General features: G+C 36.6%; 2 protein-coding genes across 5 annotated transcripts in view; one reads left to right on the forward strand and one right to left on the reverse strand.

The window, feature by feature from the left end:
* The window catches only part of TFB1M (transcription factor B1, mitochondrial), a 28038-nt gene that overhangs the window by 13686 nt on the left and 2053 nt on the right, over window positions 1-12299 (forward strand). For all 4 annotated transcript variants that reach the window (XM_080342024.1, XM_080342023.1, XM_080342025.1 and 1 more), the window contains 2 exons: window positions 160-279; window positions 10591-10718. In XM_080342024.1, coding sequence (XP_080198150.1) covers window positions 160-279; window positions 10591-10718 — 248 coding nt within the window. The remainder of the gene's footprint in view (window positions 1-159; window positions 280-10590; window positions 10719-12299) is intronic.
* CLDN20 (claudin 20) lies at window positions 4139-4826 on the reverse strand (the record flags this gene model as incomplete). The annotated part of the gene is made up of 1 exon (XM_080342027.1): window positions 4139-4826. The coding sequence occupies exon 1, from the start codon at window positions 4796-4798 to the stop codon at window positions 4139-4141; it is 660 nt and encodes a 219-aa protein (XP_080198153.1). The 5' UTR covers window positions 4799-4826.

Here is a 12299-nt window from a genome sequence, read left to right on the forward strand (position 1 = left end):
AATATCTAGATAAACTAGACATAAACTTGATACAAGTTCCTAACTTTTTTTTTTTTTTTTTTTTATTTGCCATTGATTATACTAAAATTCAAGCTTTAATATAACTGACCATTTGGTCAATTCACTTGCACTGATGTACATGTTTTGATTCTTCAATAGAGACTCATAGCTAATCCAGGGGGGAGGCAGCGTAGCAGACTGTCCATCATGGCTCAGCACCTCTGCACTGTTAAAAACTGTTTCGTAATTCCAGGTGAAGCCTTTGTTCCGAAGCCAGAGGTAAGTTTTGGTGTATTTCTTTGTGTGTTTTGTTTTGGTTTTTTGTGTGGGTTTTTATTGTGTTTCATTTGTTTGTTTGTTTGTGTGGGGTTTTTTTTGTTGTTGTTAATGTGTCAGTCAAGCAATATGTCTGATATTGAGTAAGGAAAACAATTGGCTGCTCTAGTTTAACATCTCCATACTATGAAGTGATGCAATGATATTCCTTTAAAAGATGCACGCTTGCTTCAAGAAGGTGCTTTTTATTTTTGGTTCCTCAGAACATGGCTTTGACCTTCATTCCTATCTGCAAAATCAGTGTACTTCTTTGGGTGTTTCTGGAGGGGGAGATTAGGATTTGATGGCAGGATGATCTGCTAGGATTGTAGCATCTTTGGAAAGCTTGCTGTTTTACAGTTTGCATTTATTTATTTTGGGAAATGTGCCTAGAAAATTTGATGGGTCTTTTGAAAGACCCTGATAAATAAAAGCTTTTAATTTGTCATTTTTGTCTAAGATCTCTAATTTTACTGTGCCTATAATATTTAGGTTTCACCTTTACTCATCTTTAGTATATTTAACTCCCTCCTATTTGCTGTAGCGCTTTGTCACCTACGTCCCACTGCCTCTTTAAAAAAGTAACAATCTTTTCTCCTTCCTCTCTGCTCTTGAGTGAGTAGAGGAGAACAGTCTCTCTTCTGTCCTCTTATCTACTGCCACTGGTTTTTATTAATATCCATTATCATTACAGTTATCAAGAATTAATAAATTAAACTGTGTTTTGGACAAGAATGTATTTTTTACATTAGCAACAACAACAAAAAATGTGCCTGATGCTAAATGGGGTCTCTTTCCCCTGAATGCACATGGAAATCTGCTGTTCTGTTTCAGAAATGAATTTGCAGCTTCTGAAAGTTCCTCTAAAACTGGTTGGTTCAGCTCATCAATCCATTTCTCTTCCCCCTTATCACAATCTATGTTTTGATATTTTTACTTTTCAGGCTTATCTCTTGAGAACCTTTAGGTGGCCATTCTCTCTCTTACCACAATGAATTTTAAGGTCTGTCTGGGCATATTCGGATGATGATGTAAAATTCTGATAATATTTTTGAGCAAGTAACTGTTCAAATATTAAATTATTACTCATGACAGCAATCTGTTGTGAAGAAAAATGACCGGGCTTAAGACATCTTATTTTTTGCTTTGCATTTTGGGGCTGTTTGTTTTGTTTTTCCTGTTTCTGAGATGAACAAAAAATAATTTCAGGATGTCATCTAACTGTTAAATATGTGAAATAGTGTTCAGTAAGGCAAAAATTCCTCTTCGGTGGTGGTGGTTTAATAGTAGCGCTACTGTAGTCAGAAGTCTAGTGCAGATTCTGTCTTAAAATCGGGAAGCTATAACTGGTATTCCCATTTTCTTGTGTTGAAAAGGCCATAGTTGACTGAGAGACAGGTAACTGAGAATTGCGACAAATGTCTTAGTATGAGCAAATTCTACAGTTGTTGCTCTGTTGAATAAAAAAGGCAGTACCACTAAAGGCAGACATATTCTTAATTAACATATTTATTTGAGTTAAAACAAGTATCGTTTATATTGCAAAAGCAGAAGGTACAAATCTTTCAAGCAGACCTGGCACGTGTTTTCACTATATTTTGTTTCCTTCAAACTCCTCTTGTAGATTGATCTTCTGTTTTGTCCCTGTTCTTCTAGCCGTAGACTGACATGCGGATTTGGATATTACTGTTTCTGACAAAATCGTTGTTATCTTGGAAAGCTCTTGCAGTGTGTTGTGAATGAAGTGACTCGGTGCATGATTTTTGTTTCTTAGGCAAACAGAGAAGTTCAGGTACTTCTTTATAAAGTTTTAAGAAGACAAATTTGCTGCTTATGTAACTGATAAATACTTCATTTTGCTTATGATATGCAATTGTTACCTTGTCCTTATGCCCTCCTGTAAAAACACCTTTGTTTCTTACTTTACAAATATTAGTTTTAATTCACATACATAGCAATGATCATGGCTTAGTGTCATGTCCAACCCCTTATTAAAGGTGGAGATGCGTGTTTTGGGGAATGAGTTGTTGATCTCATTTGCTCAGAGTGACTTTTATTTCAACAATACTATCAATGTTGAGACAGAAGGGACTCTTGGATTATGAAATTGAATGGTCCTGTATTGTGTCTAAAGAAAGAAAATTTGGCTTTTTTGTCATAGTTGGTGTTCTGCATTACAAATAGTACAAAACAAGCTCCTTGATGAATACATAGGAAACTCAAAGTGGCTACATAACAGTAGTAGTGCAAGCAAGACGCAATTCCATCCTATGTATGTTATGTAGAATAAAGACTATATATTAGATGCATAAAACATTCCACTTTCTCAAATGCTCTAACAGATGATGTTTTTCTAACAAACTCTACATATAATGTTTAAGGCCCCTTTATGCTGTTTTAGTGAATTTCAGGCTAATCATGTGGAAAATGAAAGTTCTATATAAATATGCAAAATAAACAGCAGTTGGCTTTTTTGAAAGACTCATCCAGCATTGTCCCTAAATTAAAAGGCCTGTATCATACCCCTTTTCATTCCCTTACCTATGCTAGCAAATTGACATCAGTTTGGTTCTCATTTAGGGAAATATTTAGATAGAATATACACTACCCATGACGAATACAAAACAAAATCTATGTGTTAAATACAAGGTTAAGGATGTAAGATTATTTATCAAAATAAGGGAGTCAAGAAAAGAAGTTTAAATAAAGCAGCTGTCTCTTTATCACCATTATATATTACATTTTACAGTAACAGAATGCATGGGAGTGGACCTGAGAGAGTCCCTACTGGAATAATGAAAAGGACTTAAAAAGTTATTTTAGAACGCCAGAAATGTAGAGGACAAGTGGTAGCTGTATTATTTGAGCTGTTAAAAAGTACTTGGAGCAAGTGCAAACCAGAACACTTACAGATTTTTCTTGAACATAGATATTTAGTTTGTATCCTGCGTGTTGCAGTTTGCAGGTGTGTTCTATAGTCATGGTTACATTTCTGTTGTTGTATTGCCCCTCAAATCCAACATTAATTGTGTAGTGATAGATTAGTAGCAATTGGTGAATGCCCAGTAGATCTTTCTTGAACAATAACAAATGAAACCCACAGCAGGTGGCACTTCGGGGCGGGAGAGCCATTTTTGGCAAGATCTGAATGGTACTGCTGATTCTTCAGCCTGATACGTAGAATATACAATGCAGCTAAGGTTTGAGGCTATATGTTTGTTGGGGTGTTTCTTTTGTTTGTTTGTTTGGTGTGTGTGTGTTTTTTTGTTTGGTTTTATTTTCTAAATAAAAAATCTAGTTACCAAGGCAATTTAGAACTGAAAATGAAAGGCAGATGTGTTTGTTACTTAAAAACCATTGAACATGAGCTTTTTGGATAGAGAGTGGTTGGGGTCTTTTACCTTACATTGTAATTAAAATAAAGATTTAAAATGTAAAATACACTATAAATGTATGTTATTGGTAGACTGATTTGCTAAATAGAAAGCAGTTTTTAAGCATCTTTGCTGTAACAAGCCATCAGTACATTAACTGTACTGTCAGTTATGTTTTAAAATAATTTCTTTTTCTTCAGTTAATGTTAGCTGGAAAGTCAAAAAGAAGGGTTTGAAAAATCAACAAAAAACTACTCTTTTAGCAGACTTAAGCATTGTTTTCTACTTCATTTTTTCATGGATGCTGCTATAAATGAAGTACCTTGCTTAACATAATTGCAACACAGATGTTAGAAATATTAAGTGCTGTGTTATACATTCTTTGAAACAATTAAACTAAATGTAGCGCACACACAAAAAAAAGCCTCAATGGATAGATATAACTATATTTACACATAGTCCTTCAGGTCGTAACCTGCGTTGCTCTCCTGCTCTGTGGATGGGAAATGGTGCTGTGGTGGAGGGTAAATCCCTGCTCCTGGCTGCTTGTTAAAACAGGAGGTGCAGAAGATCACACCTGCAATAAGCAGAAACCCCGCTGAAATAAATCCTGTGTAAACCGCTCCTCCTGGTTCATGTTTACTGCTCTCTGGAATGGTTTGGTCCAGAAAATTTGCAATAATTTCTCTTGTGTACCAGGATGTTGGTACTAATCCAAAGATTCCTGCAAGAATGAAGCAGACTCCTCCAGCAAAACAAGCGTGGCTTTTGCTGTCGGTGTCCCCTCCCAGCTTTGTGCATTTCATTCCAACTGCAGTGATGCAGATCCCAAAGGCTGACAGGATACAGGACAGTACCATGGTGGTCCGTGCAGCCTGGATGTAGACAGGGAGAGACAGAACCGAGTATTTCAGGGTACAGCTAAACATCCCAGTGCTGTACCACGTGCAGTCCATCCAAAGTCCTTGCATCTGTGTTATAGCTGTTATGATGTTGGAACCAACATCCGCATTTACCTTCCAGTTAGGTAGCAAGGTGGCCGTGATGTCTCCAAAAACGCCAAATAAAGCCAGAATAAAAGCAAAGAACTGCAAACTTGCTGATGCCATGATGATTATCTGCTGTCACCCTTTGTCTGCCCGTTTCTCTCTTGTAAATGAGTGTAACCGGCTGGTCGCTTCGTAGCCAAGGCTGTAACCCTCTGTGTAATAGGGAGGAAGGGGGGGGTAAGGGGGAAGGAGAAGTGTGAGGGGGAAAGAAAAAGAAATAAGCAAACAAAAAAAGCTTGCATTTAAAATTAGAGCTATTTGAGTGAGTATCTGAACATGACCCTGCAGCAGATGAGAGCAGCTGAGTAGCTGTACACAAGGTACTTGAACATAAATGATGGCCAATGGCCAGTGTTTTAGAATTGCTTGTGAGAATTACTGCCCTTTCATACATGATTACAAGCTATCAAGCAAAACCTATTTTACTGAAGTCGTTTTTTGTAGTAGTATACAGATTGCAGACTTACTAGACAAATATGCATTGCACATTGTGGAAAAATGCTGCAGTAGAAAATATATTGTACTCTTTAAGTACCTCCTTTGAGTGTGTTCATGGCTGTAGTCAGCTCCTGTTGACTATTTTATAACAATGAACATTGATAATAGTACCATTCATTTAAAGTATGGTTAAAGGTAATTCTTTATTTCAGTTATTTGAAAATTATCTGTTCTTTGTTTAATAACTGTTAGAAAATTTCAGATTTTTGAATAAAACTAAGATTGAATTTATTTTTTGCAGTATTTTCACAATTAAGTCGTGTGACTTTGTAAATCAATATTTTAATTTCAGTCAGTGATTCTCAGTCCTTGACTTAGAGCAGCACTATATATCAAGTCATAAGAGTTGATGTGATCTGCTTTTGTCTATAAAATAAAATACTGTTTTTAACAGTGATATGGAACAACTCAGTTGTGTAAGTGCCTTTTTTTAATCGGTCACTTACCAGTCTGAAATAATTTCCAAATTTGCCATGAAGTGGCAGTTTAAAAAATTCATTAAAAACCCTTCCTGCTTTTCTTGCAAAGAGGCAAATTTCATTTGACAGATGAGAACATGTTAGGCAGTACAACAACTATGCACCTGGGAAGATAGAACTGTTGCTGTTACATCAGCTGGACTGCTGCAATAGCAGCTGAAGAAAAATGGTTTGAAACCTCTGTGACGAGGGCTAGAAGTGGTGTCCTGACTTTTGAGTGGGGCTGTATAATAGGCAAATTTCATCTTTTACCAGAGTGGTAGAGAAAGGGTGATCCTCAGTCTGGATTATGCTTTCTAAGACATTCTATCCAAATATGAACAATAATATTAAAATTAGACCTTAGCATTAGGGCTTCTTTGAAAAGTCAGAGTATTAGAGGTAAAGTTGAAATAAATGAAATACAAAATATCTGTAACATTGTACTCCTATTTCAATTCATTATACATAAGACAAGAAGGCTTTGATCAATACATATTCCATGAGCCTTTAGTGGCATTACATAACAAGTAATCTTCTAATTTATATATTGTACTTAATTCAGATAATTGTTCAAGGGTGTGCTAACTCTGTCCAGCATATATATATGTGTGTGTGTGTGTGTAAAATGCAGATAGTTAAGGTCAGAATATTAATAGTCACTCATTTTTAAAATCCTGTTTCATTGACCTGCCTATTTCCAAATGCCTTTAGTTTGTTCAGACTGAAGAGTTGCTTTGACGAATGCATATCATTTGCTGTATCAGGCCCACAGGAAAGATGGCTTAACTTCCTTCTACAGAAGGAACTGACACATCTGGATAGCTCCAAACTCATTCAAAAGCATATTCTGGAACAGCTAATTGGGATCTTGAGTTAGCTTTTGTTCATTGCTTCCTTTTTAAAATTTCAGCGTATACAAACATGCAAACATAGATGTAAACACTGCAAATGGTAGCCATACATTACATTTAATGCAATGAACCAGATTAAAGTTGCGACATATTCAAGTATAACCATTACAAGTGTAATAAAAAAATACAGTTATTTTTCATTTCTGTTTGTGTAGCACTTACTGCTGGTTGTGAGGTCTGAGATGTTTTCTTCACTGTAGATTTCCTGGAAAAATGCAGTTTCTCTTGAATGGAACTATCCCTTCTCATATAAAACTGCATTGGCATGTATTAACAAAATTTCTTGGAATGTTGTTTTTTTCTCTTCTCTACAACAAGTGCATTACTGCTGTTTGTTCCCTCTCTTAGTTCCATCTACCCGAGAATAAAGGAGTACTTTGTTTAATGAGTTTTGTTTGACAAACACTCAGTGAGGGAAAGCAAAGAGATTATGGAGAAAAACACATGGAGGCCCTTAGTACTAAATACATAATGATATCCAGGTTCTATGATGGAAACTGTGAACAGTGTTTAATAGCAGTAAAATCTTGAGAATCCATAAACTCTATACTTATGGATTCAGGGGGGAGGGAGGGGGAAGGGTGGGACTCATTTAAGTTGAACTGAGAGCCAGAGTCCGGATTTTGGTGTTTGTGTGTTGTTGGTATTGGGCTTTTTTTCATCACAGATAATCTTATTAAGAGTTTAAATTCACTGGGAAAGAGCTATGCAATTTATTTTAATTTGTAATTGGAACAGCAGCACATTTCTATTCAACTGCAGGTTTTCCTTATCTCTTCTTGATAGCTTGAGCATTCTGTAGGTCATCCTGTAACTTGTTACCTTTACATGGGTCTGTATAAAAGAATGAAGGAATAAAGATACTCATAAGGCTTATAGGGTGGCTGCAGCATATGGGAGAAATGGCCTCAACAAGTTGGTGTGTGAAATCAAGAAGTCTTGCTGAATGCAGTCATCATATACCCATAGGTTCTGTACTTGACTTCTGGTCTCCTGTGATCCTGTTTGTGAGCCTTGTGTGAGTGGAGTTAAGTTATGACAAAGCTGTTCTTACACAGGACTTGGATTATTGCTTTTAGTGCAGTAGCACAGTTATTTTTTGCTGGAAGTGAACCAAAATGAAACCCTTGCATCAGAACAGCAGTCCTACAAGACACACATATCTGGTGTCAGACCTAACATTTGTCTGTAGCAGACAAAGTGCTGGTACTGAACACTGGGTTGCTGAAAGTGCTGGCTTAGAACTGTCTTAGTAGGATCTCAAGCAGTATGTTTTAATGAAGTTGTAATGTGTTCTGCTTAGGTTTCAGTTCCCTATGAGTAAATTACAGCTTGAAAAAGGGTACATGGGTTTGCTTTTAATACAGCCCTGTCACAAGATATGTGTATTGCCCGTCATGAGATCTTTATTGTCAACAATTAGTAAAAGTTGTCTCATTTAGCTTATTCTGATTTAGAGTGTTGATTTCATCAGCCAGGCAGCAGAACACTCTGAATTAAATTGTATTCTGTCATGTGTTCCTCCTACCCTCCCAGAGCATAAACCTTCATTGTACAGACACACTAAAACAGCAAGGGGTGCATAATTGCTGTAGTATTGACAGTTCAGGATATATCAGTTGAACAATTTTCATATTAATTATTTTGTAAGAATTGAGTGTTATTTTGTAAATATTTCTAACATAGCTGGTGAGGGGGAAAGAGAGTGCTACTAATAAAATTATCAGCAAATTAAGTTGTGTGTTTTAAGTGCTCTCGTGTACTCTATTTGCGTTCATAATTCTACTCTATTTTATGCATATTAAAAAGGTTAGGGAAAAATAGCATGTATCATTTTAAAGGAGCGGCCAATTACAAGTGAAAAGCTTTCTCCTGTATCTGTTGCTATAGTAACCAGGCAGCTTTCCTGGGGTCCAAAGAAAACAGCGTCTGCAATGGAACAAATGCTGAGAAGTGCTGTGTTTTGTTTCAGAAGCAGAAATTATTGCCCACTGGCCTTGAGATTGCAAATTGGGCTGTTTTTCTCTTAAACTGTACGCTGTGTCTAGATTGAGTTCTTTTTTTGTTTTCCTCCAGAAAACTTTGTTTCTGTACAAGGAGCTGGTTGGTCACATGAAGTGTGTATTATTTGCCCTGTTCAAAAAGATACATTTTTCTGACACTGGATGAGAATGAAAGTTTTTGCTGTGTTACTATCGTCTTCCTGACAGGTAGCAGCAACCTGTGTCAAAGGTAGAAGCTGTTAACACTTGACAAATTCAGAAACTGCTTTGGAAAATACATTTACGTGCCTTTCACAGCAGATTACGTATGTCAAGTTTTCTTCATTATCCCATTTTTAAATAAGACTCTAGCTTTCAGAAAAGGTAGAAAAGCAGGCAGAAAACACTGTTTGTAACATATAGTTGTGATCAGCAGTGCCAACACTGGAAACCTGTTGTGTTTCTTTTTTTTTTTTCATCAGCACCACTAATCAGAATTTCCTATCTCTAGCCAGTGTTTGCATTCATTGTTGTAAGTTCTGTCTACATAAAAAACTTAGGTTGTTAAGAGTGTCATAATTTCTGTTGAATATAGCACTTCTGCTGTTGAAGCAGTTGTACTGGAGCGATTACTTGACAACTGAGCTGTTCCCATTGCAAGTACAACGTGGATGGATAGCAACTTTGTGCCAGAGGAATATGCCCACATCAGAGGTTACTATAATTTAACTAATTAAAAAAAAAAAAAAGAACAGAAACTTAGAAAAGTTTGGGTTAAAGCAGTAGAAAAACCGCCCTCATTTTTTGAATACTCTCTTCGTATGGGTTTTCTCAAAGAACTGGTATATTGCAAGTGTGCCTAGAATAGAAGCTGTTCTTTGGTCTTAGCGTGTCTTTTATTTCAGTCAGAAGTAGCACTTCTTCAGTTGAATGTCACATAGAATCTCTTCTGTTAATGCCAATATTGACTTCCGGACCTTTTAAAAAGCTGGTTGATTATCCATTGTGTGGACTTTTTCAATAAGAGGCTGTGCTCCTCCACAGAAATTTTTCATGTTTATTGTTGTTAATATCCAGTTTGGAAGATGAACTGTTGTATTTGATGTTGTGCAGAATTGAATTTTTAGCCCAGCCTGCATTTTGCAATACAGAAGTCTGAATTCAGGCCATTACTATATAATACAATATCTCTATAATTGCATTTTGGGCGTTTCATATATCTATATGTGTATACTGAAGGGAGAAGATTATTTCACTCTCTTTTCAGATCCAGGGAAAGTGACTGTTCTGTGAACCAAGCTGATTTTAACTATAAAAGAGTAAAACAAGCTTGGAAAAAAAAAAAAAAATTGTAGTCATTCAAATATAATTTTGGTTGAACTGTGATACATGATGTCAATACAGAGTTGTATGGTCACTTAAACTGAACGCAAACTTATTTCTACCTACCATTCCTTTAAATAGACTAGAATTTTAAAATCTTAATATATAGAAAAGTAATTCCTTGGCTACCATTTTAGAAAAGCCCTAGAGCAAGAGCAAACGGACAGGGAATGGGTTTGATTTCCAATTATAATACCAATTTTCTCCAGCTGCCCTTCAGCCTGTATATCAAATATTGTCTAATTTGTGTATCATGTCAGAATTGTCTTGTGGAAGGATCTGAAGAAAGAAGTGCTAATTACTTCACAGATTACATGGAAGTTGTTCTAGATGGAGGAAGTGCCATGGGGGAAAAAAGTAACTAAGTACTAATGGCATGTGAACTAATTGGAAATATGTAGATAACAAAGACAAGCTAAAATTCTGTAGGGCTGTAGAAAGTTAAGCCGAATCTTTTTATTCAAATACTATGACGTTAGTTACTGCTCAGCTATGTTACCTGTCTCAATAGTGTCTTCCTATGATCTGGCAGTTTCCTGATGTCTAACTGGTTAGTTTAGAAATAAGGTGTCTTAGAGGAATATATCTACTCAAATTTATCATTCTTTTCCCTATAGGTGGATGTGGCCGTGGTACATTTTACTCCGTTGGTGCAACCGAAGATACAGCAGCCATTCGAGCTAGTAGAAAAAGTGGTTCGAAGTGTTTTTCAATTTAGAAGAAAATACTGCTTCCGCGGACTCGAGTAAGGATCTTTATTGAAAAATTCTCAGATACTGTTTCTGTAAATGCATCGGCTACTAAATCAGTTGAGAAACACTTGTAGCTCTGCATTTGATTTTATTCCTCCCTTGTTAAGTTTGTCATCATAGTTCATCAGATCTTTCCATTTCAGAATAGTTTCTGGAGGCAAAACTAGGAAATGAAGCTCTTTCTGCTGCAATTATATAATAATTATCATGCATTTTTGTCAGAGCAGTTGAAGCTGTTAAAATTGCTAGCATAAATTGGTAAGCTTTCCAATAGCTTGTCTATCTCAGAAACAAAACAAACAAAAAACCCCACCAGCCACAAAAACTATAGCATTTGTTGGCTGAGTAAAAATCAATGTTTCAAAATTCAGAAACAAAGATGGCAGTGAAAGGAGGGAGGATGTTGTCTGTGGGCAATTCTGCTTACTTGAGGATAATGTCAAAAGGTCAAATTCTTGTTTCTGTGCTTGCCATCTTACGGAGTTCTTACTGACTCTTTAAAAAAATCTCCGTGTCTTACTGAGGGAATTTATTAGGTTCTCTAACTGAGACAAGAGACCTGCAGGCTGTTCTCCAAGGATGCTGTTAGAACTCCAGCGTGGCCACATGTCTGAGCTGGCGTGGGGAACCCCACCCAGTGTTCAGCACCGTAGAGCAGGTGACGAAGCTGCGGTGAGGACTGGAGGCACACAGTGGCTGCTCCTGCTCCGGCTAGCAGAATTTTGCTGGGCATGGTTTTGGCCCTGATGCAGGCCAGAATGAGGGTGGATGCCACCTTGCTGAACTACAAGCCTTATGTGTCACTCTTTTAAAGGTGACCAAAGAATCTTACTTCTAGTTTGGGGTTTTTTTTTGCTTGAAGCAATGAATGGCATTAATGTTTGGGATGCACACATTTGGCCTAAAATTTTGCCTGTGTTAAGGTTAGAGTATGCATTTGGAGGCAGTTGGACAATGAGGTTTGTATTTGAATCATGGAGTTGTTTGGTTTTTCTTTTTTTTTTGTGAAAGGACAGCTGACAATATAAGCAGAAGGTACATGCAAGCAGCATGTCAATGTTACATAGAATATTTTTGCTATAGTTTAAAAAAAACTCCAAACACGTGACTGTTGAGATTGTGTAATCTCAAATTGATACTTGAGGTAAGGAGGGGGAATCTGAACTTCTGGATGTCACATATCCCTTAGCAGCTTATCATACTTCAGCCCGAATGTATAGCTAAGAAACAAAATCGTCTTATTCTTTAGCTGACTTGAAAAAAAATTTTAAAAAAGGCAAATTTTGGTATATAATGCGACTACTAAGTCTGTTACAAGTTATCTATCTGTCTATTGCATATACTGTGTAAAAACAAAGTAACAAACAGTTTATATTGGTACGTAAATTCTGGGATCTGAGAGACCAAGTCTTGGAGTAGCACATACTTGAAACTAGGCTCTTCCCAGAAATTCCATCCTTCTCTTGTCATTTCAAACCCTTTCTTAACTTGGTGTTCTGCCAGTCCATCATGAGCCAACTATCACTTACTTACTTATACAAAGCCTTTTGACACGCTTGTCTGGCCAACCTGCA

Source organism: Nesoenas mayeri (genome assembly GCF_963082525.1).
Source record: "Nesoenas mayeri genome assembly, chromosome: 3".
NCBI classification, from domain to species: Eukaryota; Metazoa; Chordata; class Aves; order Columbiformes; family Columbidae; genus Nesoenas; species Nesoenas mayeri.